Source organism: Pseudophryne corroboree, chromosome 6 (assembly GCF_028390025.1).
Source record: "Pseudophryne corroboree isolate aPseCor3 chromosome 6, aPseCor3.hap2, whole genome shotgun sequence".
Lineage (NCBI taxonomy): Eukaryota > Metazoa > Chordata > Amphibia > Anura > Myobatrachidae > Pseudophryne > Pseudophryne corroboree.
In genome coordinates, this window is record NC_086449.1 from 117,003,168 (window position 1) to 117,029,188 (window position 26,021).

The following is a 26,021-nucleotide window of genomic DNA, read 5'->3' on the forward strand; positions in this document are numbered from 1 at the left end:
CCTAACCTCTATCCTTAAACAACCCCATCCCGCTACACAGCCTAACCTTTCCGAGAGTGCTTAACCCTAACTGTCGACATCCTCAGAACATTGCATTTAACATGGTGATATTTCATGTGTCGGCATTGTGAACATGTCAACATGTTGAGGATGTGGACATGGTACTTGACAATGGCCCAGATGCATCATCGCTTGGAAAGTGATAAAATGGAGAGTGAAAAAGTACCAGCCAATCAGCTCCTAACTTCCATGTTACAGGATGTGTTTGAAAAATGGCAGTTAGGAGCTGATTGGCTGGTACTTTTTCACTCTCCATTTTATCACTTTCCAAGCGATGATGCATCTAGCCAAATATGTTGAACTTTGTAAATATCAACATGGTTACTGTCAACACTCTGACTAGATATCCTAGGCGGGATAACTCTTCAAATAAACACTAATATTTTGGGCATATCATCTGCCATCTTGCTAGATATTATGCAGGGCTTTTGGTCTTTTTTACACCACACCTTTCAATCTCTCACGAATCCTCTTGTCCCCTCCTAGCCACCCCCCCCCACTCAACTCCCATCTCCCCCTATTCCTCCTCCTGTTTCTCCCATCTCCCCCTATTCTACTCCTATTTGCTCCCATTCTTCCATAAACTGCTATTTATTATTGTCCTGACCAGAGGCAAGTATGCAGTAGACTGGATATATTTTGCAGTTACTGACACATTTTAGGCTGACAGTACCAACACAAACATCCAAGTGCGCCCCTAGGCACGGGCCTTAATGGGAAGCAGGTAGCTTCCCGATTGATGGGATCCTGGTGGTCAATATAACAATGCTGGGATACTGAAGGAGGATGCAATGCCGATGTCTACATACCGACATAGTTCGGGGTGCCAGCATCACATTTACGACAGCCAGCACCAGCATCCCGACCGTCCTCACAGTGGGACGCGAAGAAGGGGGGGGGGGGGGGGGTGTTCGGTTTAGGCAGGAAAGTTAGGATTAGGGACCGGGGAGACAGGGTTAGATTGAGGCACTTAGAAGGGGAGGTTAGGGTCAGGCATCAAGCGGGAAGGGTTAGGCTTAGGCAGCGGGAAAGGGAGGGTTAGGGTTAGCCACAAAGCGGGAAGGGTTAGGGTTAGTCACCCACAAGGGAGGGTTAGGGTAGGGAAAAGGTTAGGGTTAGGAGGATTCATGGGAGTCTATCTGGATTCTAATGCCCGGGATGCCGCTGTCGGTATACTGACAGCCGGCATCCCGTCCACCGGCAAAACATACTCACTTGTCTAATGGGAAATGCCACTGACTCCCCCCCCTGACACACCAACCGAGTTTTGTCTCATAGCAGTCTCAAAGTATTGGGACCATGTCACCAGAGCTCTCTTACAGGCACAGCTATCCTGCATACATATACAGAAATGGATAGCTACTTGGATCGTTATATGAACATTTGGGTCAAATACCATCTGCATTCTTCACTACGAGGAGAATTCCAGCCATCATTAACCTGTACTTGGCTCTCCTACATATTCTTCCTAGGCAAGAGTGCAAATCCCTCTGTAAGGCAACCTGCCTGTGCTACTCACCCGGGAGTACAGGAGCCCACACATCACTTTTATGTGTTTTAAAATGCACCCTCCTCTGCACAGATTGTGCCCTAGAGCACCTTCATTATCTGTAATGCCAGTAAGTGAGAATAGTGCCCCGATGGGACCTTTTTGCCTCGTAGAAAAGTAGAGATGTGTTACATGCCGGGCAGATCGAGCCTGGTGTGGGTGAGCTGCCAGCGGCTGTTCCTCACTCCATTTGCAGCGTCTAAGCCAGCAATGACCATAGAGGGTTAGGGGAGTCCTTGTAGTACGGGTGTGGTGCAGAGAGCCAGGTCGCTGGTCCTCTCGTGCCCTATAAAGACTCTTTTTCTGCGCTAGGGAAACACAAGGGGAGAGCAGATTCTTCCTAACTCTCAGACTTGGAAGATTTTACACGGCTGCTCATTCGGCCAATAGGAGCACAGAACGCAACCCTCTCAGCATCCAATCACAGCACAGCCGGCGTCGTATATAAGAAACTTCGTCGTTTTGTTTAGCTTAGTGACTTGTCGTTAGGACGTTGCTGTATTTTGCGCTAACATGGCAGAAACTGCACCAGCCGTCGCCGCTGTCCCGCCATCAGAGGGCGCAGCCAAAAAGAAGAGACAGCCGAAGAAAGCCGCAGGAGGAGCCAAGAAGAGCGGCAAGTCTTCAGGTCCCAGCGTCTCCGAGCTGATCCTAAGGGCCGTGGCCGCCTCTAAGGAGCGCAGTGGAGTTTCTCTTGCCGCCCTGAAGAAGGCTCTGGCTGCCGGAGGCTACGATGTGGAGAAGAACAACAGTCGCATCAAAGTGGGGGTGAAAGGATTGGTGACCAAAGGAACTCTCACCCAGGTCAAAGGCACCGGCGCTTCCGGCTCCTTCAAGCTCAATAAGAAGCAGCTGGAGAGCAAGAAGGCCGCCCTGAAGCCCAAGAAACCAGCGGCAAAGAAAGTGGCCAAGTCCCCGAAGAAGCCCAAGAGAGCTCCGAGTGCAGCCAAGAGCCCCAAGAAGGTGAAAAAACCCACAAAAGCGGCTGCTGCCAAAAGCCCAAAGAAGCCTAAAGCCGTGAAGCCTAAGAAGGCGGCGAAGCCCAAAGCAGCCAAGAGTCCGGCCAAGAAGGCAGCGAAGCCCAAAGCCGCCAAAAGCCCGGCCAAGAAGGTAGCTAAGCCCAAGAAAGCTGCGGCCAAGAAGTGATGGAAGAGCCGCCGTAGCAGCCTCGCTTCCTTGTTATCCCCCCAAAGGCTCTTTTCAGAGCCACCCACCCTGTCTCGGCAGAGCTGTAGGCGCACGGCGTGACCAGTTGGGGGCACCCTGTGTACAGATATTGAGTCACTACATAACGTTACAGTTCAGCAGTGTCTCCGTGGGATTTTTGGTTGCTTATTAATAGGTAACGCAGGGTTATTTATTAGCGCTACTGTAGCAAGACTGATCGGGAAATAATACCTGGATGTCCTGCTTCCTACCTCAGGCCGCTCACAATAGCGGCATGCTTCCTTCCTGTGTACTCGAGCATTCACCATTCCCTGTGGTGAACAGTCTGCAGGGTAGCTGCTGAAAAGCAAGTATCATTTTAATGTTTGTTTTGCACTTTCTGAGAACACTAGCTACACAATAACAGGGAGATTGCTATACCAGAAAGAGAACCTCCAGTAGAGACAAATAGATCTGTGCAGTTTCTATCCCCTGTATCAGAGTCGTTAGCAAGTAAGCTTCCCTACTTATTAATTGTTCAAGAGGTCGTTGTAACTGGCCAGCAACAGGATTATATATAGACTACACTTGGAGAAACATTCACAGCTGTGCCTTTATACACTATGCTTGAATTTTAGGACATGTATTCTGTCAGCATGTCATCGTCATAATACAAGTTACGTTTTAACTCTAAACATCTTTTCAAGAGTACCCCGCTACAGCACCTCCTGCGCAGGATATGTACAGTATATTACACCTACATCATTCACCATTTTTCATAAAACAATATCGAATCGATTCCACCTAGACAAACGGAGGCATCATCCAAATGGACATTTATGCTGCTGCCTTTTTCCATTCCAGCATGAGCATGACTAGAATTCTAGATCTATATGGTCTATGCATTGTAAATAGCAACTTCTGGTGTCTAATATTTGAATATCCAGCGAGACGTTGTAGATGGGAAAGAAGTGTATTTCTATCGTTAAAATTGTGGATCTGACTTTGACAATACGCTTCCCTTGAAAAGCAGCATGTTCATAAAGCTCATTTCAGGAGTACTGTAGGTGGCCCTTAAAAGGGCCTTTTGTTATAGTGCGTTTCGGGAAAGGAGATCATCCGAAGAGAGGAGCCAGATCTTAACCTCCAAAACCATACAGAGTGCGGCCCTGGCGCTTGAGAGCATAGACCACATCCATAGCTGTGACAGTCTTCCTCTTGGCGTGCTCGGTATAAGTGACGGCGTCCCGGATCACATTCTCTAGAAAGACCTTCAGCACACCACGGGTCTCCTCGTAGATGAGGCCAGAAATGCGCTTCACGCCACCTCTGCGAGCGAGACGGCGAATTGCAGGTTTCGTGATGCCCTGAATGTTGTCCCGCAGCACCTTCCTGTGGCGCTTAGCGCCTCCTTTCCCGAGTCCCTTACCACCTTTGCCTCTTCCTGACATCTTCAAACAGCTTGCGAGTTGCAGACAGTAAGAATGAACTGATCGCCTCACAGCTGCCCTTTATGAAGAGGAAGAGCGGACCTGATGGGGGACTTAGAACTCGGAGCGGAGGAGACCTGGGTAGTCCGCCTTTTCTGACCTAGCACACCGCAACACAGTGGCAGCTTTCTATTCGTCATCTCTATTCATTTCCGTGAACACATATCTTATATAAATGCTAAAAAAAATAATTGGATCCATTTGATCCCACATTTCTAGAGTAAAATTAGTATGGGCAAAATAGTTAAAGAAGGTTTTACACCTATATTCAATTAACGAAAAGTAGTGACATTTCATTCTCCCTGAAATGATAAATAATATATTTTCCAAATACATATATAGTGTTTATCGCTATTACGTCGGACCCACAAAAGCGCCTTGGGCTAGGAGGGCGATTCATCGGACTGGCCCAATGAGAGCCGAGCTAAATTCGGCGGGTCAAAACAAGTTAACCGGAGTGGACAATTCAAATCCTGGTAGGGGAACACTCCCCCAATGGCATGCCGCTTCTGATGTGTCCCTCGCTAAAAGTATTCCTGGCACCCAGGCTCGGTTCGCTTCGATCTCTAATTAGCGAGCGCCAGCGTATCAGCTATGTTCTCTCGCCGTCTCATAATATTGTATATTAGGTGTAAATAATAATAGTATGTCAATTGGGTCAGCTGAACCGTACCTTAGCGCTCAGCCACATTGCGACCCGGATCACTACTACTCCTCAAATAAACATTGAAGCTGTTTTTATAACAACGAGCATAACTGGTACGTGTGCGCCTAAACGGGAACCCTGCTGTGTGATGTCATAATGGACTAGGTACAAGCAGGGGCACCGCAGTTTGCATCCCGTTGTTACTTTTGCAACGATATCATAGTAACACAGGTCATCTTGAAGACTGACTTTTAACCACCTGTTTATCAAGAATAAGTTGCTTAATAAGTCATCCTGCCTGAGATAGTAGCGATATTCAGCCTCGTCGATATTAACAATGTAACAATCCAGTTTGTATCACTTGAGCCAGACAGAAAATGTTCTAGTCACACAGCAACTACACGGGCAGTGTTTCTGCTGCTCTCTGGCTATTTAGAAGCCCTGGCATCTGTAGCTTTAACGAGTTCTGTAGAAACTTGATCTACATCTGGAACGTGTTTTACAGTACATGAGAGCGGAGAGAATGCCGCTTTGCACGCAGTAATCATCAACAGGGGGGTCTGTACTAGCTCGCACACCAGAGGGGAGTTCCCCAGCATCCGACTAACAAGATGCACATGTATAAGGAATGAAGAAACTACAACACAGCCTAGATTACTGTGATTCAGTCAAATACAGGGAGACAGGACACAGTGCAAACAATAACAGTTACAGCCCGATTAGCGAGGAGGTGGGCGGCTCTTAAAAGAGCCTTTGTGTTCGTGTGGGAGAGGAAGGGGAGATTACTTGGCGCTGGTGTATTTGGTGACGGCCTTGGTGCCCTCGGACACGGCGTGCTTGGCCAACTCTCCCGGCAGCAGCAGGCGTACGGCGGTCTGGATCTCCCGGGAGGTGATGGTGGAGCGCTTGTTGTAGTGAGCCAGGCGGGAAGCTTCCCCCGCAATGCGCTCAAAGATGTCATTGACAAAGGAGTTCATGATGCCCATAGCCTTGGAGGAGATGCCGGTGTCAGGGTGCACCTGCTTCAGCACCTTGTACACGTAGATGGCGTAACTCTCCTTCCGGCTCTTCCTACGCTTCTTTCCATCTTTCTTCTGGGTCTTGGTCACGGCTTTTTTAGAGCCCTTCTTGGGCGCCGGAGCGGACTTGGCTGGATCAGGCATTACAGATACACAAGTCTTTCCACGAAACAAAGCAGAGAAAGTCTATCTCTTACACTGCCTGGAGCTGCTTTATTTATAGTCAGCTTATGCAAACGAGGCTTCGCCACTGTTGCCAAACACTATTGGGTAGAAGAATTGTGTGACGTTGTTGGCATCGAAACACCACCCTCCATTTGCTGATTGGTCTGTGCTCGAACTTGAACGGCATTGATTCCTTGGTGCGCAGACCAATCACAGAGCAAGCAGCGGATCCTTTCTGAGTGAATATAAGGGAGGAGGGCGGGTTTAAAAGCATATTTCGGAAGCTAGTGATGGGAAATCTAGTTCAGTTCGGTGATTAGTTCATTATGATCTAGTTCACTGAAAAGATTAGTTCAGAAGATTAGTTCATCTAGTTCATTTAGTTCATCATTTCACTCACTGACTCAGACTGAAAGGAGTGATTAGATTTAGAACTAGTCTAGACTATTACACATAGAGTAGGCATTTCTAATACTAGCTCATTATAGGAGTTATAATCTTTTTCAAATGATCAGATGTGTGTAATATGTCAGATTTTTTATTTTTAAGAAAAGCAATAAGTTATATAGCAACCTTATAGTGACATATGTATCTCTGCAATATTGATCCCATTGTTGGTACTCCTTTTTACTTCATAATATGCATGTGAAAGACCCAAATCCAGAGTAATGTCATAAGTCACTTTTCTTTTTTTTCTGCTTTTAAAATACAGTAATTAAAAGAAAAGAAAAAGTCCCTTTGCCCCAATGTAACAGACCTTAGAGAGATAAAGTGGAGATGTTGTAAAGCAACCCATCAGCTTCTGTCATTTATGTTCAACAGTATATAAAGTGACAGAAGCTGATTGGTTGCTAGGGACAACTGCTCAACTTTATGTCACTTGAAGGTTCATAGTACATATCCCCCTGTGTCTTGTGTGGAGTAATCATACCCTACAGAAGGCATGTCCAAACTGCGGCCCTCCAGCTGTTGTGAAACTACATATCCCAGCATGCCCTGACACAGTTTTTCCGTCAGAGAATGCTAAAGCTGTGTCAGGGCATGCTGAGATGTGTAGTTTCTCAACAGCTGGAGGGCCGCAGTTTGGACATGCCTGCCCTACAGGATAGCATGCAGCACTCAGCACTGTGTCTTTAGCTGATTGGGAGTGTAGCTTGTCACCTAATATACTGGAGGAATGAATCATGGCTATATGCAGTTCAGCATCAGCTCCATACAATGCATATGCCTGTGCACAGCAGTGCCACACATGGTAGCTGAGAAGTACTGCACTGACTCGTATGGCTGTATGAGTCATTGAGTCAGTGAACTGATCAGTGAACTGTAATGAATCACTGAACTACTGAACTACTTGCTGAACTACTGAACTACTTGCAAGGAGAGTGACTCGTGAGTCGTCAGGACAATGCAGTTCAATCAGCTTCATAGAGTCCACCACTGACTCCATGAGCACAGCAGTGACCCCTGTGGCAGCTGAGGTAAACTGACTCATGAGAATTCAGTATTCACTCTCACACACACACACTGATTGGTTGCTATGGGCAACATCACTTCTATAGAACTACCTAAGTATATGTACCATCATATTTTTAATTATTTCAAGACTGAAGGTTCATCAGACAGACATACATATCCCCCTATGTCTTGTGTAGAGTAATCAGACCCTACAGCAGGCATGTCCAAACTGCGGCCCTCCAGCTGTTGAGAAACTACATATCCCAGCATGCCCTGACACAGCTTTAGCATTCTCTGACATCTGACAGCAAAACTGTGTCAGGGCATGCTGGGATATGTAGTTTCACAACAGCTGGAGGGCCGCAGTTTGGACATGCCTGCCCTACAGGATAGCATGCAGCACTCAGAATTTGTCTTTGGTTGATTGGTAGTGACAGTGTACCTTGTGACCACCTAATATGCTAGGTGAATTAATCATGGCTATATGCAGTTCAGTATCAGCTCCATACAATGCATATGCCTGAGCACAGCAGTGCCACACATGGTAGCTGAGAAGTACTGCACTGACTCGTATGGCTGTATGAGTCATTGAGTCAGTGAACTGATCAGTGAACTGTAATGAATCACTGAACTACTGAACTACTTGCTGAACTACTGAACTACTTGCAAGGAGAATGACTCACGAGTCGTCAGGACAATGCAGTTCACTCAGCTCCACAGAGTGAGTCCACTCCATGTCTGAGCACAGCAGTGACCCCTGTGGCAGCAGAGATGTACTGACTCATGAGTACTGCTGAGTGAGAGCTGAATAAAAACAGTGCTGCAGCAGCACCTACACAACACCCAGCAGAAGATTTAGCACAGCAATATGCACAGGAACCAGTAGTACCAGAAGTAGCAGCAAGTGTTTGGACATCTGGACTAATAGGACAGTGATTGTATCACAGAAAGGTGAGCAGCATGACCACACATGCTCACTCACAGACACACATAGGGGTAAATTTACTAAGGTGGGAGATTTTTAGAACTGGTGATGTTGCCCATGGCAACCAATCAAATTCTACTTACCATTTATCTAGCTGCTTCTAGCAGATAATAAATATAATCGGATTGGTTGCTATGGGCAACATCACCAATTCTAAAAAATCTCCCACCTTAGTAAATTTACCCCATACACTTTGGCTAGGCAGTGCAGATGCTATTTTTTATTAGATCTGATTCCTGGGCTGTGTTGTACTTTTAACTTTCATTTCACAGCATCAGATTCAGGAAGTGAAAATCCAGTGAATGAGACAGTGAGAAGCCTAATGCTGGCTCTATTCTGTCTGTGTCTGACTCCTCCTTCCTGATGAACTAATCTTTGCCAAAGCTGTGAACTGAACGAACTAGTTCACTTTGAAGATTAGTTCATTTTGAACTAATCATTCATGAACTACCCATCACTATCGGAAGCGTTTCAGTCGGTTGGTACTTTGCATTTGTGTCTGTGAACCTAGCAACATGTCCGGAAGAGGGAAACAAGGCGGCAAGACCCGGGCAAAGGCCAAGACTCGCTCATCCAGGGCCGGTCTCCAGTTCCCAGTCGGTCGCGTTCACCGTCTGCTGAGGAAGGGAAATTATGCGGAGCGTGTGGGAGCCGGTGCCCCGGTATATCTGGCTGCAGTGCTCGAGTATCTGACCGCTGAGATTCTGGAGCTCGCCGGAAACGCCGCCCGCGACAACAAGAAGACCCGCATCATCCCCCGCCACCTGCAGCTGGCTGTGCGCAATGACGAAGAGCTCAACAAGCTGCTCGGTGGGGTGACCATCGCCCAGGGAGGCGTTCTGCCCAACATCCAGGCCGTGCTGCTGCCCAAGAAGACCGAGAGCCACAAACCGGCCAAGAGCAAGTAATGTGAGGCTTGCAGCTTCCACCACAGACCCGATGTACCTGACACACAACAAAGGCTCTTTTCAGAGCCACCCACCTCTTCCCTAGAGAGCTGTATATAGTGCCATTGTTTGTATTGTAGCGATAGCTGGCTGGCTAGTCGCGCCTTTATTTCCACAGTGACAGGGGGCAGGAATCCTCTGTATTTATACACACGTGCACTTTAGCTTCCATACAACTGCTAATGTGCAAACGCTCCCTTACACTTTAGGTGCTCTGTTCTGTTGTGGCGACGTCTAATGATAGTCCAAAGGTTCCCTTTGCCATCACTGCATGCTGTAAACGAGGCCCCTTTGGCTTATATGAATGGAAAGCAGAGTACTGCTCGTATATAGCCGAGCTTGTCCATACGTAAACTCTGCTGTGTGTGCAATTGCTTTACCCTATCACACGGTACAATGAGAAAACAATACCGTGTAATCTGTGCGCTCCTCACTGCAGATGTTTTTTTATTTTGTTCAGCATAACAATTTTATAAGTGAATGTTATTAGGAACTCTATAACTAGGTTTTAATCAGTTATTGAAACACGTAATAATGATAGTTAGCATTCCTTTGGATTCAGCTCGTTTAGAAAGATTTGAGTGGCTCTGAAAAGAGCCTTTGTGTTGTTGCGTGTATAGGAGTGGCGAGTATCTATGCCCTCTCCCCTCGGATCCTGCGGGCCAGCTGGATGTCTTTGGGCATGATGGTCACCCTCTTAGCGTGGATGGCGCACAGGTTGGTGTCCTCGAACAGCCCCACCAGATAAGCCTCGCTGGCCTCTTGCAGGGCCATGACGGCAGAGCTCTGGAAGCGCAGGTCGGTCTTGAAGTCCTGGGCGATCTCCCGCACCAGGCGCTGGAAGGGCAGCTTGCGGATCAGCAGCTCAGTGGATTTTTGGTAGCGACGGATCTCTCGCAGGGCAACGGTCCCGGGACGGTAGCGGTGAGGCTTTTTCACGCCGCCGGTAGCTGGGGCGCTCTTCCGGGCAGCTTTGGTTGCCAGCTGCTTGCGAGGAGCTTTGCCTCCAGTAGACTTGCGGGCGGTCTGCTTGGTCCTGGCCATAGCTCATCACCTGACTCACACGAAGAAGCTAAAACCTAGAAGACTGAATAGCTGGCTGCCGGGAACAACTCTATTTATGCACAGTGCTGCTCTGTGATTTGATGAGATAAATACGCCCTTCATCCTGGTTGGCTTAGGTGAAAGCCCGCCAAGAACTTCTCTTCCTCCTATTTTTCATATGAAGACTCCAACGGCCCGCGAGATATTTACACGGTTTCAGCCCCGGCCCCATCTCTAATATACCACACGGCAGTGAAAGAGAAAACGTCATCGTCACACACAGTGCTGAGTAGCTGCAATGGCCGAGCTAATAGTGTGTACAGAACATAAGCCTTACAATCTATGCGCACTAATTCCAGGGAGGATCATAATATGGCATGGCAGTTAAACAAACAAGAACTCAACAACAACAGCAAAAATAACACAGCTTAGATCAAAACAGCTGCGTGTAATATAATCCTTTGATTATAAAAACATAAACAAAAGGGAGAAAGAAGAAGGCTCTTGTGTGGGCGCACTCATTAATGGTAGTTAAATAACTAGAATGAATAACACTAGGTTGATTAGTCAGCAGATAAAACAAAATTTATTTGGAAATATTAAGAATATAATTGGGGCAATTATATTCTTAATATTTCCAAATAAATTTTGTTTATGCATATGTCACTGGCTCTGGGCGCACACCAAAACTGGACATTATATTAAAGATTTTACTTGAAAATTGTCCAAATTTGGTTTTTCTGTAATCAAAAACCATTTTCAGACCGGTGCCGGGTCGCCCCCTTTGTATGAATGTTAATTCTAAAGCTACTCCCTATATTGTAGCTAGAACCTGAATGTAGTCAGAACTCCTGCGTGTGCTGGAAACTAATACTAATGAGAAGCAATAAACAGTGTTATGCAATTGTAACTATTCCATTGAAACATTGCTGGATACAATCTGTGCAAAAGTATCAACTTAGACCACAACCTGAGCCTCATGACTCTGGGAATCTAAATGAAGAGACTATAAGGCTACTGTATATCTGGGTTGCATAGGGGGCTCTACAGCTACTCAGTGGAAATAAAATTCAGATACAGTACACAAAGTATATAAAAGTAAACACTAATTTTTCTATTTTATTACTTTTTTATGTTTTTATTTATGCACATGTAATTATTGTGTATCCATTTCACGACTGCTAGAAAAGAAAAAAAATTCACGTTAAATCTGATAAAAACATATTTATGGTGATTAATATAGGTTAAGACTCTTAAAGGGGACTATACAGATTTAAGACCAGTGTATATTCACCTGGAATGATCTGAATTAGCAATAAAAAATAATACCTATCAATAAAATTGAAATGGAATTTATTGAAAGAAAGCTTTTTAAATGTACCATACAAATTTTAATTATCACTGTTAAATACATGGCATAAAAAAAAGTATACAAAAACTTGAAACAATAAATATGTAAAATGTTCAAAACAATTTGAAAAACATCTAAAAATGAATTCAAAGGAAAATACATTTTGTATGTCACTATTTTGTGGGCTTGTATCATGTCAATATTGATAAAAATGTTAATATCATTATAATGTTTAGTTATTTATTATTATTATTATTATTATTATTATTATTATTATTATTATTTATTAGCAGTTTCTTATATAGCGCAGCATATTCCGTTGCACTTTACAATTAGAACAACAGTTATAGAACAAAACTGGGCAAAGACAGACATAGAGGTAGGAAGGCCCTGCTCGCAAGCTTACAATCTATAGGGAAATAGGCATTGATACACAAGGATAGATGCAACCTGTTACATAATGGTTCCCCAGATTGCTAGGTTCTTAATGGGTTATATGATATGATCAACCAGCAATGTTGGAAGACAAAATGTGAGGTTATGGGGACTGTGCAGAGGGGATGTAACTGGATAGGGAAGCATTGAAGGTTATGTGTGTGGGTCAGGAATTTGGTAGGCTTGTCTGAAGAGATGAGTTTTCAGGGAACGTTTAAAGGTTTGGAGACTAGTGGAGAGTCTTATTGTGCATGGGAGGGCATTCCACAGAGTGGGTGAAGCCCGGGTAAAGTCCTGTAATTTTGAGTGGGAACAGGTAATACATCTGGATGAGAGACGCAGATCTTGTGCAGAGCGGAGGGGTCTGGTAGCGATATATTTTGAGATGAGTGAGGAGATGTATGATGGTGCAGTTTGGTTAATAGCCTTGTATGTAAGTAAAAGTATTTTATATTTGACACGGTAGAATACCGGTAACCAATGGAGGGACTGACAGAGCGGATCAGCAGACAAAGAACGTCTGGCAAGGAAGATTAGCCTCGCAGCTGCATTTAAAATGGATTGAAGTGGTGAGAGCCTATGTTTGGGAAGACCAGTAAGGAGACTATTACAATAATCAATGCGGGAGATGATGAGTGCATGGAACAGAGTTTTTGCAGTGTCTTGTGTAAGATAAGGGCGTATTTTGGATATGTTTTTAAGGTGCATGTAACATGATTTAGAGACAGATTGAATGTGTGGAACAAACGACAGTTCAGAGTCAAGGATGACACCTAGGCAGCGAGCTTGTGGGGTAGGGTGGATAGTTGCATTGTCGACAGTTATGGCAATATCAGGTTGGTAACTACCCTTAGCTGGTGGGAAAATAATTAATTCTGATTTGGAAATGTTGAGTTTGAGGTGGCGAGATGACATCCAAGATGAAATGGCAGACAGGCATCCAGTGACACGAGCCAATACAGATGGTGATAAATCTGGGGAGGATAGGTAGATTTGAGTATCATCAGCGTACAAAATGTCTGCCAATCTAAAATGTATGCCAATCTAGTGTGGTCATATGGAGTACAACGCTTCCAGCGATGTCTTCCAAGTCCAGCAGTCAGCTAATGAAGACTCCTGCGAATCCATTGGCACTTCTGACAGTGAGAATTCCTAATTATAGCCCCTAACCAAGGTCGTCTTAATAGTATTGTGATCCTGTGCCATCACTCCACATGCTTCCATGCAGTGAATGGCTGTCGGCACTCTGGTGGATAGCTGCATTCATCCACCTATCAGCATGCTAAAAGCCATTCGCTGTTTGGCTGCAGGATGCGGTTGGGTACGGGATCTCTTTGGTAAGAATACCGATGCCAGGATCCCGACCGCCAGAATGCCGGCAAGGGGGCTAGCACAACGAAGCCACTTTGGGCTCGCAACGCTCGCCACGTTGCGGACTCAGTGACACCCAGGAATTGGAATAGCTGTGGTGGTGCTGCCAGCACAGATCCATATACCAAAGCCTTTTGGGCCAAGCCGGAGCTATTAGTAACACGGCACCCTTTCCTTGCTTTATCTTTCGCACCACTCTGGGTAATAGGGTGATTGGAGGAAACACATAAGCGAGACGAAAGACCCATCTCACTGACAAGGCGTCCACAAAGATTGCTCTGGGATCCTTTGTTCTTAACCCGTATGCGAGCACTTTGTTGTTCAGATGGGACGCCATGAGATCTATCTCTGGCAACCACCATTTGTCTACTAGAGTCTGGAAGACCTCCGGGTATATAGCCCATTAGCTTGCATGAATGGTGTGTCAATTGAGAAAGTCCGCTTCCCAGTTTAGGATTCACTGAACGAACCCTGCGGACAAGGCTGGATGATGAAGTTCTGCACACTTTAGTATGTGACTTACCTCCTTCATTGCTTTTTGGCTGCAAGTTCCTCCCTTATGGTTGAGGTACGCTACCGCCGTCACATTATCCGAGCGGATCTGGACTGGTTTTCCTCGAAGAATGTCCTTTGCCTGAATCAGTGCCATGTATATGGCCCAAAGTTCCAACACATTTATTGGCAGGCAACTTTCTACTTTGGCCCATCGCCCCTGGAAACACAACTTTTCGGACACTGCTCCCCAGCCCTGGAGACTGGCATCTGTTGTCAGAATTTCCCAATCTGATATCCAAAAGGGTCTCCCCTTGTCCAGAGGGGATGTCTGTAGCCACCAGGCTAATGACCTTCTTACTTTTATCGAAAGTACCATAGTCTGTGTTTTTATTGTCTGATGTAATCCATTCCATTTGGCAAGAATCAGACGCTGCAGAAGCCTTGAGTGGAATTGTGCATACTCCACCATGTTGAATGTTGACACCATCAAACCCATCACTTGCATTGTTGCATGAATGGATACTGTTTACTGTGTAGCAAGTTTTGAATCCTTGACTGAACCTTGGATATCTTGTTCCGAGGTAAAAATACTCTCTGCAGATCTGAATCCAGTACAGCCCCCAAGTGAGTCATCCGTTGTGACGGAACTTGAGATGATTTTGCCCAAACTATGAGCCACCCGTGCCTCTGCAGACATGTTAATGTCTGCTGGAAATGACATAGGAGCAATTCCTGGGACTGTGCCAGGATTAAAAGATTGTCGAGGTAATGAAAAATTATTATCCCCTGCTGGCGGAGATAAGATGCCATAACCACCACAATCTTGGTAAATACTCTGGGGCCTGTGGCTAACCCAAATGGTAGGGCCTGGAACTGAAAATGCTGTTGGAGGGTAGCGAACCTGAGATAACACTGATGAGACAGTGCTATAAGAACATGTAGGTAAGCATCCTGTATATCCAGGGATACCATATAATCCCCTGGCTCCATGGCCAAGACTATGGAACGGAACGTCTCCATGTAAAACCGAGGTACCCAAATGTATTTGTTTAGCATTTTGAGATTGAGAATGGGCCGAAATGACCCATTTGGCTTCTGATTTAAAAGCAGGTTTGAGTAAAAACCCTGTCCTCATTGTGCAGGGGGAACTGGAATGACTACTCCTGACTGAAGCAATGACTGAACTGCTTCTTGCAAAGCCCTGGTCTTTGTCTATACCCGAGACGGGCTGGTACAAAAAAACCTTCGAGGAGGATGCTTCTTGAACCTAGTGAAACTGCTTCCTGCACCCAGGCATCTGTTGTAGACTGCTGCCAGATCTGTGCAAACTAAAGAAGTCGGCCTCCTACCCTGTGGGGTCACCCAGGTGGAGGCCCGCACCATCAGGTTGATGGCTTGTCTTTTGATTTGGAAGGCGGCCCTCTGTTAGCCCAAAGCTATTTTGAGTTACCAGACTTGTTGTATTGGGGCTGCTTGTGATCTCTTTTCCCCCTAGCTTTTCCTTGAGACCAAAAGGGCCGAAAAGCCGGAAATTTAGGTTTGAAGTTGTATGTGGAAGGAGACTTGACCTTTATGGAGTCTGCTTCTGACTCCAGAATATCTGTCAACTCTTTACCAAAAAGAATATTTCCAGAAAAAAGCAAATATTCCAAAACCTTCTTAGGTTCTGAATCAGCTATCCACGTACGTAACCAGACTGCTCTGCGAGCAGCGATTGTTGAAGCTGATGCCCTGGAGGCAATAGTACCCATATCTAAAGCTGCTTCTTCCAAGAATATTGCAGCCTGTTTTATATGAGTTATATGGGATTTTTGCTCTCTAGAAGCTACAGAAAAATCCCCCTCTAATGTGTCAGCCCAGGCAGCCACTGCCTTTGCCATCCAAGCTGAAGATATGGCTGGCCTTATGACTGACCCAGACAGGGAAAATATGGTTTTTAGAAACCCATCCATTCTCCTATCTGTGACATCATTTAATGATGTTGAAGGCAAAGATAATATAGATTTTTGCACTAATCCAATCACATGCTACTTTAGGAGCCACCTCCCTTTTTAAACAATCCCCAGCTGGAAGAGGATAATTGGAATCCCATTTTTTAGGAATTCTAAATTTCTTAATGGGTGTTGCCCAAGCCTCTTCCATGATTTCCGTCAGCTGATCTGACCTTGGAAACTCGGTTTAAACTGTTTTGGGATGTTTAAACACAGGTGCCTTGGTTTTTAACACAGGCTCTGCTGAATCCTCTAAGAATAGAATGCCTTACATTGCTTTCATTAACTCAGCTATATCCTCTGAGCTGAGACCTTCTTCTTCCTCTTCGTATGCTGAAGTAGAATTAATTGAGCTTTCATCCTCCAATGAATCCTCCTCTGCCTCATGTGTAGCCTGTAAATGGTGAAGATTTACTTACCATCGGTTTATCAGCTTGTTCCTTTTGAGAAGCTGCTGGTGGAAGTGCTATACCTTAGGTAGGGAGCTGCATGTAAGGGTTAATAGTGTAACCTATACCTGGTACAGAAGCTGTAGGAATTATCCGTTCAGCTATACTGGATAAGGTCTGTGCAAACATAGCCCAAGGTGGATCTATCTGTACCTGACGTTGTACCTGGATCTGCCTTGTATTTTGCTGAAAACTAAAACAATTTGCACACAAACCATCCTGAACCAGATCCTGAGAAGATAATAGAGTTTTGCAAGACAAACATGATATGAGTGTTGGTGTTGCTGTGAGTGTACCTTCCTCACCCTTGCCACTCTTAGACATGATAAATAATCAGCACTTTCACAGTGTACTACACAATTTGTTACTGTAATCATTTTAAACTTTCTAAAGTGACATACAATCTGACCCTACCCATGCACCAGCATTGAGGATCAGAAAAACAAACTGACAGACATATAGTAAAGTCAGCTATCACACTAGCAGTCAGTCACATGTTATACATTAGTATAATTAGCAATATGAGCACATCATTAACTACAAACACATTTTTAAGTACAGTATGTAAGAGAACATATTACTGATCATGTTTAAATGGATCTGACGTATTCAGACACAATGCAAATTAAACAACAGTAAATGTATAAAGACTCATATGCAATAGGCACTTATCTAACTATTCATACTCAAAAGGTAGATAGAGATTTAGTGCTGTATAACCCGTACTCATTAGAGTGGGCTACAGGGAGTATCAGCTCGCTTCCAGGATCGATCAATACGTTAGCGAAGGCTAAGTGGATCCAAATGCTACTAGTGTACACTGCCGCTCCATGAACCTATAGTGAACACAGACACTTCAGTGAACACAGATGCACCGGTCACACAGCCGCCTATGCTGCGACCGGGTCCCCTCGTGCACAGCAACCGGGAAGGAAGCGAGGAAACAGTTCTAGGCGGGAGACTCGGGGGAAACTGGTCATGAACCAGGGGGATGGGCGACCAGGAGAGCGTCTGACTCCCCCTGCTGACATCAACCCTAGGGATCGCGGCCTCATGCTATTCCTGGAGCCTATGATCATTAAGGCCTAGCACTGGTGCACCCGCGGTGGCAGCCGCCTCAGCTACTGTTTGGTAGTCTCCTCCCAAAACAGTGCACTGTGTCCGTATTCCATCTAGCTAAGCGGAACCGATGCCTGACCTTCTTCCCGTGCTCCGGCCACAGCCTGTTAACGTCTGCTGGACATGCTAGACACAGACGCCCACCGAAAAAGCACTGTACTTGTGGGTAAGCATAGTCGTGACCCGGCGGAGAGTTGTTGGAGCAACTCTTTCTAACATACGTATAAGACACTGGTTAGAAAGATCACTCAAAAAACTGTTATCTTCAGTCACCGTGTTCCCCCTTCACTTTGGCCATCTCCTATATCCATGGCTTCGGCGATCAGAGCTTCTTCGCATGCGCAGAAACTCATTCATGCCGGAGCCGCGCAGTGAAGAGAGTCTGCTGGCTGCTGCCCTCAAGGCAAATGACCATGGGCAGCGAGCGCACCAAGGGGCCAGGTATCCAGGGCCTGGCAAACAGTGTACTAGCATGGGGCGCCCTGGAGCAATATATCCCTTGATCACCAGCAGCCTGTAGGAACTGGAATCGCAACTGGAAGCATATGTAGGTTATGGCCGGCGGTGGCTCTGATCACCCGTGAGTGTGTCTAACTTTGCAATGCGTCCTCTCCCTGCACACTGTATAAGACGAGTATGTGCTATGATAGGAGGTCAGGGTTTGGTTTCCTAGTAGAGCTGCAGGGAAGTTATTCCTGATTCCTCCATGCAGCCCTCTTCCAGGCTAGGGCAGGTCACACAGCTCCTCTACAAACAATGCGCAGCACAGCCAGAGAGAGTGTGTGTGTGGGGGTGGAGGAGTGGGGTGTTAAAAGTGCAGTTTAAAGAGCTGTTAAGATTCAGTTAGCAGAGATGGGCATTTAGTAGCAGCCAGCAGCAGCATGAGGGATCATTTTGCTCCTCACGGCCACACTACAGCCTGTCTCCTCTATCTCTTGCAGTGACTCTTCGGCTCTCCTTCATCTCTAGCAGTGATTCTCTGGTCTCTCCTATCTCTTGCAGTTTTGCTGTGTGCAGGGGCAGATAGAATGCCACTCTGTCCCCGTTTCACCCGGCGGCAGTGGCTTACACTGTACCCACCACTCCCACTCGGTGGCTGTGGCTTGCACTGTGGCCTCCTCTCCCATGGCTGCATATGGGGAATCAAGGGACACACATCATGAGAAGGTGAAATAGTCAGTATCTGTGTAAGTGTGTTTGTGTGTGAGCATCTGTCTGTGTCAACGTCAGTGTGTCAGCATGTTTCTATGTGTCAGTGTCCTCCCCCCCACCACACCAGGACACACAAACACCTTCTCAAACGTTCTCTCTCTATTAAATGCTTGTAATTCTAGGGGATATCATTATTATTATTATTATTATTATTATTATTATTATTAATAATGTAGTTGGATCCCAACAATCAGGATGCTGATGCTCAGAAGACCAGCATCGGTATCCTGACGTTACTCAGTATCCCTATGGTCACAATTGCAAATGTAAGTATGAAGGGGAGGGTTAGGGTTAGACTGCAGGAGGGAAGGTTAGGGTTAGGCACTAGTGAGAGGGTTATAGTTACTCGGTGGGAGGAGAGGGTTAGGGTTAAGCTTGGGGAGGGAGTATTAGAGTTAGGCACTATGAAGGGGTATTAAGGTTAGGCTACGGCTGTGGAGGGTTAGGGTTAGGCTGCGGGAAGGGAGGGTTGTGTTTAGGCACTAAGGTGGAGGGTTAGGCTGCAGGTGGGGAGGGTTAGGTGGTAGGGGAAGAGGGTTATTATACTTACTGCTCCCCTGTCGGGATTCTCAGCATCAGGATGCCACTGATAGTCTTCTGACCGCCGTCATCCCGAATGACGGCCTCCCGTATCTATTTTGAGGTCAGTATCACGCAGACTGAGGGAGTAAAAGATTTGTAGGGGGTGGAGGCTGGTCCACATTGTCAAAAGCAGCAGAGAGTTCAAAGAGAATAAGCATACAGTAGTGGCCCTTGGATTTGGCAGCAAGAAGGTGATTGCAAATTTTACGTAAAGGCAGTTAGGCGGTTGTAGAAAATATGCTCAAGGAGTTTAAAGTCAAAAGGTAGATGAGAGATAGGTTGGTAGTTGGATAGAGTGTTAGGATCGAGGGAAGGATTTTTAAGAATAGGGGAGACAAGGGCATGCTTGAGGGCAGAGGGGACAGTGCACATGCCACAATGTGGGTATGGCTCACTGCCATTTCTATGATGGGTACAGTGTATACAGTGCAAACAGTCCTATGGGTCCATGGTCCTACATCACACACATTGCACCCAGGTTCAAATACGTACCTCTCCGGAGTCCCGAGTCAACAATGCAGCTGCGGGGGAAAAGTCACTGGGAAAATGGCTGACGAACCTGTGGAGTAATGTTTAAACATCGGTACATGACGGGTGCAGCATTTCCGGAGATCTGTGCATGCACTGTAGACTCTGGCATAACACCAGAGTTTACGGTGCCATAGATAGGACGGGTTCCACACACAGTCTGCACACGGCTCTCCTCCTCCGTTAATCCACCCCTAGTATAGTTCACAGTACAGGCAGCATGAATACATTCGTTATGTGGAAATTAAATGACCCTTTCATGCCTAGAAATTAGAGTGGGTAATCAAAAGGAATACCACCTAAGTGGTTAACTGGCGCTAGATGAGGGGGTTCACCACAGCTGCTAAACAACAAAGGGTTGGTCAGACCCAACCGGTAAATACACAAAAAAGCAAGGTAGCGCTAATGGTCATAAATGTGGAAATTAAATGACCCTTTCATGCCTAGAAATTAGAGTGGGTAATCAAGTCTTCTGAACGTGTTTGGAGTTAGAATACCGTCACTTGTAGGGTTCAATGGCTAGAATAACAATAGCAGCATTTTGAATTATATGTCTGGCACGGTGGTGGACTCCTCCTAAAAGAATTGGATTGTGGTCAGATTGATCGACAATTGTCATGTCAAAATGCAATATGTCAACAAGGAGGACATGTTGACATGAAGAACTGGCGACAAACCATCCCTGGTGATCTAGTAATGTCTTAACGTCTCCTGTTGGTGGTTGCAGCTCCAGCAGTCACTTAAGGAGCAGTTTCGGTGGCGTTGTCCCTGCCGCGGTGTATCTGTGAGTATTCTACCCCCTATTCCTAATCCTAACGTCTATCCTTAAACAACCCCATCCCGCTACACAGCCTAACCTTTCCGAGAGTGCTTAACCCTAACTGTCGACATCCTCAGAACATTGCATTTAACATGGTGATATTTCATGTGTCGGCATTGTGAACATGTCAACATGTTGAGGATGTGGACATGGTACTTGACAATGGCCCAGATGCATCATCGCTTGGAAAGTGATAAAATGGAGAGTGAAAAAGTACCAGCCAATCAGCTCCTAACTTCCATGTTACAGGATGTGTTTGAAAAATGGCAGTTAGGAGCTGATTGGCTGTTAATTTTTCACTCTCCATTTTATCACTTTCCAAGCGATGATGCATCTAGCCAAATATGTTGAACTTTGTAAATATCAACATGGTTACTGTCAACACTCTGACTAGATATCCTAGGCGGGATAACTCTTCAAATAAACACTAATATTTTGGGCATATCATCTGCCATCTTGCTAGATATTATGCAGGGCTTTTGGTCTTTTTTATGTGAGAGGGCAGCGGGTTGCGGGGGACGGGGGCAGTTGCTTGCCCCCACTCCCTCGGTCGGCGGCGGCATTGCGGCGGGTCCCGAGTGCGGAGGGGCTTGCATCCGTTGGGATTCAGGCCCCTCCAATCGCGGCACCGAGCGGCGCCGGGCGGGAGCCAATCAGGGCTCGCGCCCGGTCAGCCAATCAGGACATGCCGCGATGAGCCAATCGAGGCTCGTCGCGTCATAGCTCAGCCCCCTCCCAGCGTCTTATAACAGACGCGGCGGAGCGGGAGCAGTCAGTCGGCGCCGGGGACGGAGCAGAGAAGAGCTCCAGAAGAAAAAGAAGAAAGAAGACGGCGGCGGTGCCCGGGAAGCGGCAGAAGCGGCGGCGGCGACGACGACGACGACGAGAGCGGCCCGGAAGCGGCAAAAGAAGACAGAAGAGGTCACAGCTGGAAGAACCTGTCTACGCCCGGGAAGAGGACGAAGACGTCGGAACGGCCAGGACAGAGGAGCCCACCGGAAGTCCCGGCGGAGAGTGCCGCGGTGTGTGGGAAGCGAAAGAGCTAACGAAGCTCCCCACCGCGGCCTCTCCCAACGGCCCGGTAAGCGGCCTCGCGCCGAGCCTCCTACCACTAGACCACCGGGTGTTCGGGCACTAGGCCCGTGGGCATGGTCAGGCCCTCTCGGCCTGTGGGTAGTTAGTCGGGCCCCTCCGGCCCGTGGGCACCGAGTCGGGTCCTCCTGGCCCGTGGGGCATATTGTTGAGTCCTTGTGGCCAAGTGGGACGAATAAGGTGACCCTGGGTATTAGGCCCAGGTCACCCAACGGGCGCCAGTTAGGCGGGCACTAGGCCCGGGGCGCAAGCCAGGCACTAGGCCTGTGGGGCATTAGGGTATTACAAGGTGACCCGGTAACAGACCCACCAGGGGAGGAGAACACCATCGGGCTGTTGACCTAATAGGTGGAACCCCGTGCCTTGCGTACCTCGACGAGTGTGCTGTGCGGCCGCTCGGCGGGGTGCGCTGTAGGTGAGGCGCGGAGGGTCGGCTGACCCTCGCGTCGGGTGTACGCTCCCAGGTGGGTAAGGACCGTGGGGAGTGGGGCCTCACCAGGAGGGGCAGCAGAACCTGTGACGGACCGGATGACAAGGTACTCCTCATAATAAATGTATTCGCATTTGAACTTGCACTTGCTTGACCTGTTAGTGATTAGGAGACGTAGCCAGCCCAATAAGTTGTAGTTTCTAACAATTAGGCTCAGTTTGTTGTTAGCCGTTGTTTAGTTGTAGGGAGGTTGCTGTCGTCCTTTTTCCCCAGGAGCGGAGGGGCGCTTCAAGCAAGCTGACAAGATTGCCTGCGTAAGTACTAATTGTGAGTTGTGTATTTGTCCGTGTCGAGCACCGGTTGCAGGATCCCGCTAGGCCTAGCGGACCCGCTCACACCTCGGTGCGCAAGTGCCAATAGGTGATGATTGGGTAGCTGAGGCCCATGGGCCGATGATGACATTCACCTAATCGGTGAACGTTGCAGCTGCCCCGGTGTGCCACCTATTCCCTGGAGGGAACCAGTGGCCCCGCAGTAAGACTGTTTCTTGTCCTTTTCTAGCCGTCGAGTTCCGGCTGGGCCACGGCGGGGAGGGCTCCGAAGAAGCGACCCCAGAAGCCCAGGTTGAGGGCAGCGCATAAGACGTATACAGAGGTAAGCAGGGATTTACTTGCACGGGCGCAGACTTCGTACCATATACTGATCCGCTTACATTTGGCGTAGTCGGCAGGATCCTGAGAAAAGATGGATCAGGAAGTGGAACGTCCGGAGGATGAGGATAACGAGTCCCCCGAGGAGACGAAGGACGCGCCTCGAGACAGGGTACCCATTGGGGCGGCCCTTACCCACCTCGATAAGTTCGATGGACGGAATATGCCCTTGACAGAGTGGATCGAGCAGTTGGAAACTACGATCGACCTCTACCAAATTCCGAGGCGGATCCAGGTGAATTTGGCTTTGAAGGTTCTGACTGGCGATGCCCGCAAGACCGTGCGAGTACGCCCCGAGCGGCTACGGAAGAACCTGGCCGATGTCTTCACCATCCTGAAAGGCGTGTATGGGGAGAAGGCCACCACCACCACCCCGAAGAAGCGTGTGTTCGCACGGGTTCAACGGGAAGATGAGACGATCTCCCAGTTCGCGAACGCGATCCAGGAGTACATGAGCGAGATCCAGACGAGAGAAGATGAGGACTTGATGACAGGGGACCCGGATTCCACCTTGCGAGGTATTTTAATTGGTGGACTGAGGAGCAGGTCCCTGCGGAACTACCTCCAGGATAAGATCGACGGGGATGGCGAACTCACCTTCTTCGAAGTATTAGGGATGGCGCTGAAGAAGGAGGAAAATGCGGAGCTTAGTTCCAGCGCCGTGGCCGCACCACCCACCCAACCGGTAGATAGGGTCCGAACACCAGAGGTTAGTCCCCTGGAAGGATGTATCAAGGAGTTAACCACCACGCTCCTTCTCGTCCAGGACGAAGTGTCCCAGTTGAGGCAGCGGGTGGAACGGGCCAAAAACCGTGACGCCGACCCTGAAAGGAGGAGCTGGGATGACGAGGACCGGCCCAAGGAAAGGAACCCTCGGAAAAAAAAGGAAACGGAGACCGCCGGACGTCGAGGAGGCGAGGGGCGCTCGAGAGGACCCCGCGAGCTGGTGTGTTGGGAATGTGAGGAGCCTGGACACTTCGATCGGGATTGCCCAGGACGCCGCTCCGGACGGGAGGGGCGTAGGAGACCTTTAAACTAAGGTCCCTCGCGGTAACGGGACAATCCGCGGGGGAAGGCGGCGCGCAAGTAGACGTCGTCAACTCATCGGACTTGTTCGGTGAGTGTCCCACGGTAGTGGCAAAGCTAGGAGGGAGGGATCAACGTTGCCTTTTGGATACCGGATCCCAAGTGTCCACCATGTCCGAGAAACGGTTTAGGGAAGATTATGCCCATCTCACGACCACCAGCGTCGGAAATTGGGTAACCCTAGTGGCCGCAAACAACCTCCCCATTCCCGTGACAGGTGTCGTGTGGATTGAGGTGGAGGTGTATGGGCAGTCCCTTGGGAGAAAAGGGTTCGTAGTGGTGAGTGGTGAGGAGTTTCACCATGGGCCGGTGATTCTGGGGATGAACATCCTACGGAGTCTAGATCGAGTACTTGTACACGATAAGGGCCCCCAGTACTGGAAGTACCTGGGTGTACAGAGGCCGGTGCAGCAGGCTTTCCAGAGGGTCGTCCAGCAGAAGGAGGAGACCGCCTCTATAGAAACCCTGCATCCTCTCGGCTTGATCAAGACGCGATATAATCAAAGGGTGAGGGTTCCGGCGAGACAGGAGGTGGTCCTGGAAGTACCCATCCGTGCACAGCAGCGGTTAGAAGGGAAGGAGGTTGTGATAGAGCCTTGTTGGTTCCGACAAGTGGAGGCCGGGTTGCTGCTGGCCCGAACCGTAGCGGTCGTACGGAATGGTACCGTACCCCTATGGGTGTGCAACCTGGGAAACTCTCCAATTAAGATCCCGGGCAGGTCAGTGCTGGCCCATCTAGAGGCTATCCCCGAGGGTGGTATTGAACCCGGCCCTAGGGTTACTTTAAAGCCAGACGCATGCGAGCCTTGGACGTTGGCCGTCGCCCTCGAGGAAAAACAGGAACCCACCGCGGAGTGGAACGGGGACGTGATACTAAACCAGATGGACGTATCACTGGAGGGCCTTAGTACCGCCGAGGTGGACCGGGTAAAGCGCATGTTGTGGGCACGACAGAAGTCGTTCTCCCGCAGCGAGGAAGATTTTGGGCACACGACCGAGATAGAGCATGAGATAAACACCGGTGACAGCCTGCCCGCTCGGGAGCGCTATCGGCAGATTCCCCCGAAGCTGTACCAAGAGGTTAAGACCATGATCCAGCAGATGTTGGCCAACGGCGTCATCAGGGAGAGTAAGAGCCCATGGGCTGCCCCCATCGTGCTGGTCAAGAAGAAGGACGGGACGATCCGATTCTGCGTGGACTACCGGAGGTTAAACAGCTGCACCGTCCGGGACGCTTATCCCTTGCCCCGCATTGAGGAGTCGTTGGCGGCCCTGGGGAAGTCGCGCTTCTTCTCCACCTTGGATCTGGCCAGTGGGTACTGGCAGGTGCCCGTTGCGGAGAAGGATCAGGCGAAGACGGCGTTCGTGACGCCCATGGGGCTTTTTGATTTTTGTCGAATGCCCTTCGGGCTCTCCAATGCACCGGCCACGTTCCAGCGCCTTATGGAGCGCTGTCTCGGGGACTTGAACTTCGAGGCAATCCTCATTTACCTGGATGATATCATAGTGTTCGCCCCCACCCTGGAGGAACACTTGCAGAGGCTGGAACAAGTGCTCCAGCGATTGGAGCAATACGGCCTCAAATTGAAGCCAAGGAAGTGCCACCTCCTGAAGTCCAGCCTGGAGTACCTGGGCCATGTAGTCTCAGAGGAAGGGGTGCGGCCCACCCCCGATAAAATTGCCGCAGTCCAGGAATGGAAGACCCCGGGCAACGTGACGGAGGTGAGGGCGTTTCTGGGGTTGGTGGGCTATTATCGGCGGTTCATTCGGGATTTTGCCAAAATTGCCGGCCCTCTGCATGGACTGTTGCGAGGTGTTGCCACGGATGTGCGGAATCGGGCAGT

The 26,021-nt window shown here is 48.2% G+C and overlaps 5 protein-coding genes across 5 annotated transcripts; 2 read left to right on the forward strand and 3 right to left on the reverse strand.

Annotated features, from left to right (window-relative positions):
- The first annotated feature begins 2,076 nt into the window (after positions 1 to 2,076).
- Positions 2,077 to 2,822, forward strand: LOC134934965 (histone H1B-like). The gene has a single exon (XM_063930285.1). It carries the CDS (start codon positions 2,123 to 2,125, stop codon positions 2,753 to 2,755), a length of 633 nt encoding a protein of 210 aa, XP_063786355.1. The 5' UTR covers positions 2,077 to 2,122; the 3' UTR covers positions 2,756 to 2,822.
- Positions 2,823 to 3,894: 1,072 nt separating this feature from the next.
- On the reverse strand, positions 3,895 to 4,206 carry LOC134934445 (histone H4). Its single transcript, XM_063929885.1, has one exon. The coding sequence runs from the start codon at positions 4,204 to 4,206 to the stop codon at positions 3,895 to 3,897; it is 312 nt and encodes a 103-aa protein (XP_063785955.1).
- Positions 4,207 to 5,624: 1,418 nt separating this feature from the next.
- LOC134934966 (histone H2B 1.1-like) lies at positions 5,625 to 6,092 on the reverse strand. Its single transcript, XM_063930286.1, has one exon. The coding sequence runs from the start codon at positions 6,052 to 6,054 to the stop codon at positions 5,674 to 5,676; it is 381 nt and encodes a 126-aa protein (XP_063786356.1). The 5' UTR covers positions 6,055 to 6,092; the 3' UTR covers positions 5,625 to 5,673.
- A 2,938-nt stretch (positions 6,093 to 9,030) lies between these two features.
- On the forward strand, positions 9,031 to 9,423 carry LOC134934446 (histone H2A type 1-like). Its single transcript, XM_063929886.1, has one exon. The coding sequence runs from the start codon at positions 9,031 to 9,033 to the stop codon at positions 9,421 to 9,423; it is 393 nt and encodes a 130-aa protein (XP_063785956.1).
- Positions 9,424 to 9,787: 364 nt separating this feature from the next.
- LOC134934967 (histone H3) lies at positions 9,788 to 10,506 on the reverse strand. Its single transcript, XM_063930287.1, has one exon. It carries the CDS (start codon positions 10,504 to 10,506, stop codon positions 10,096 to 10,098), a length of 411 nt encoding a protein of 136 aa, XP_063786357.1. The 3' UTR covers positions 9,788 to 10,095.
- Positions 10,507 to 26,021: the final 15,515 nt, after the last annotated feature.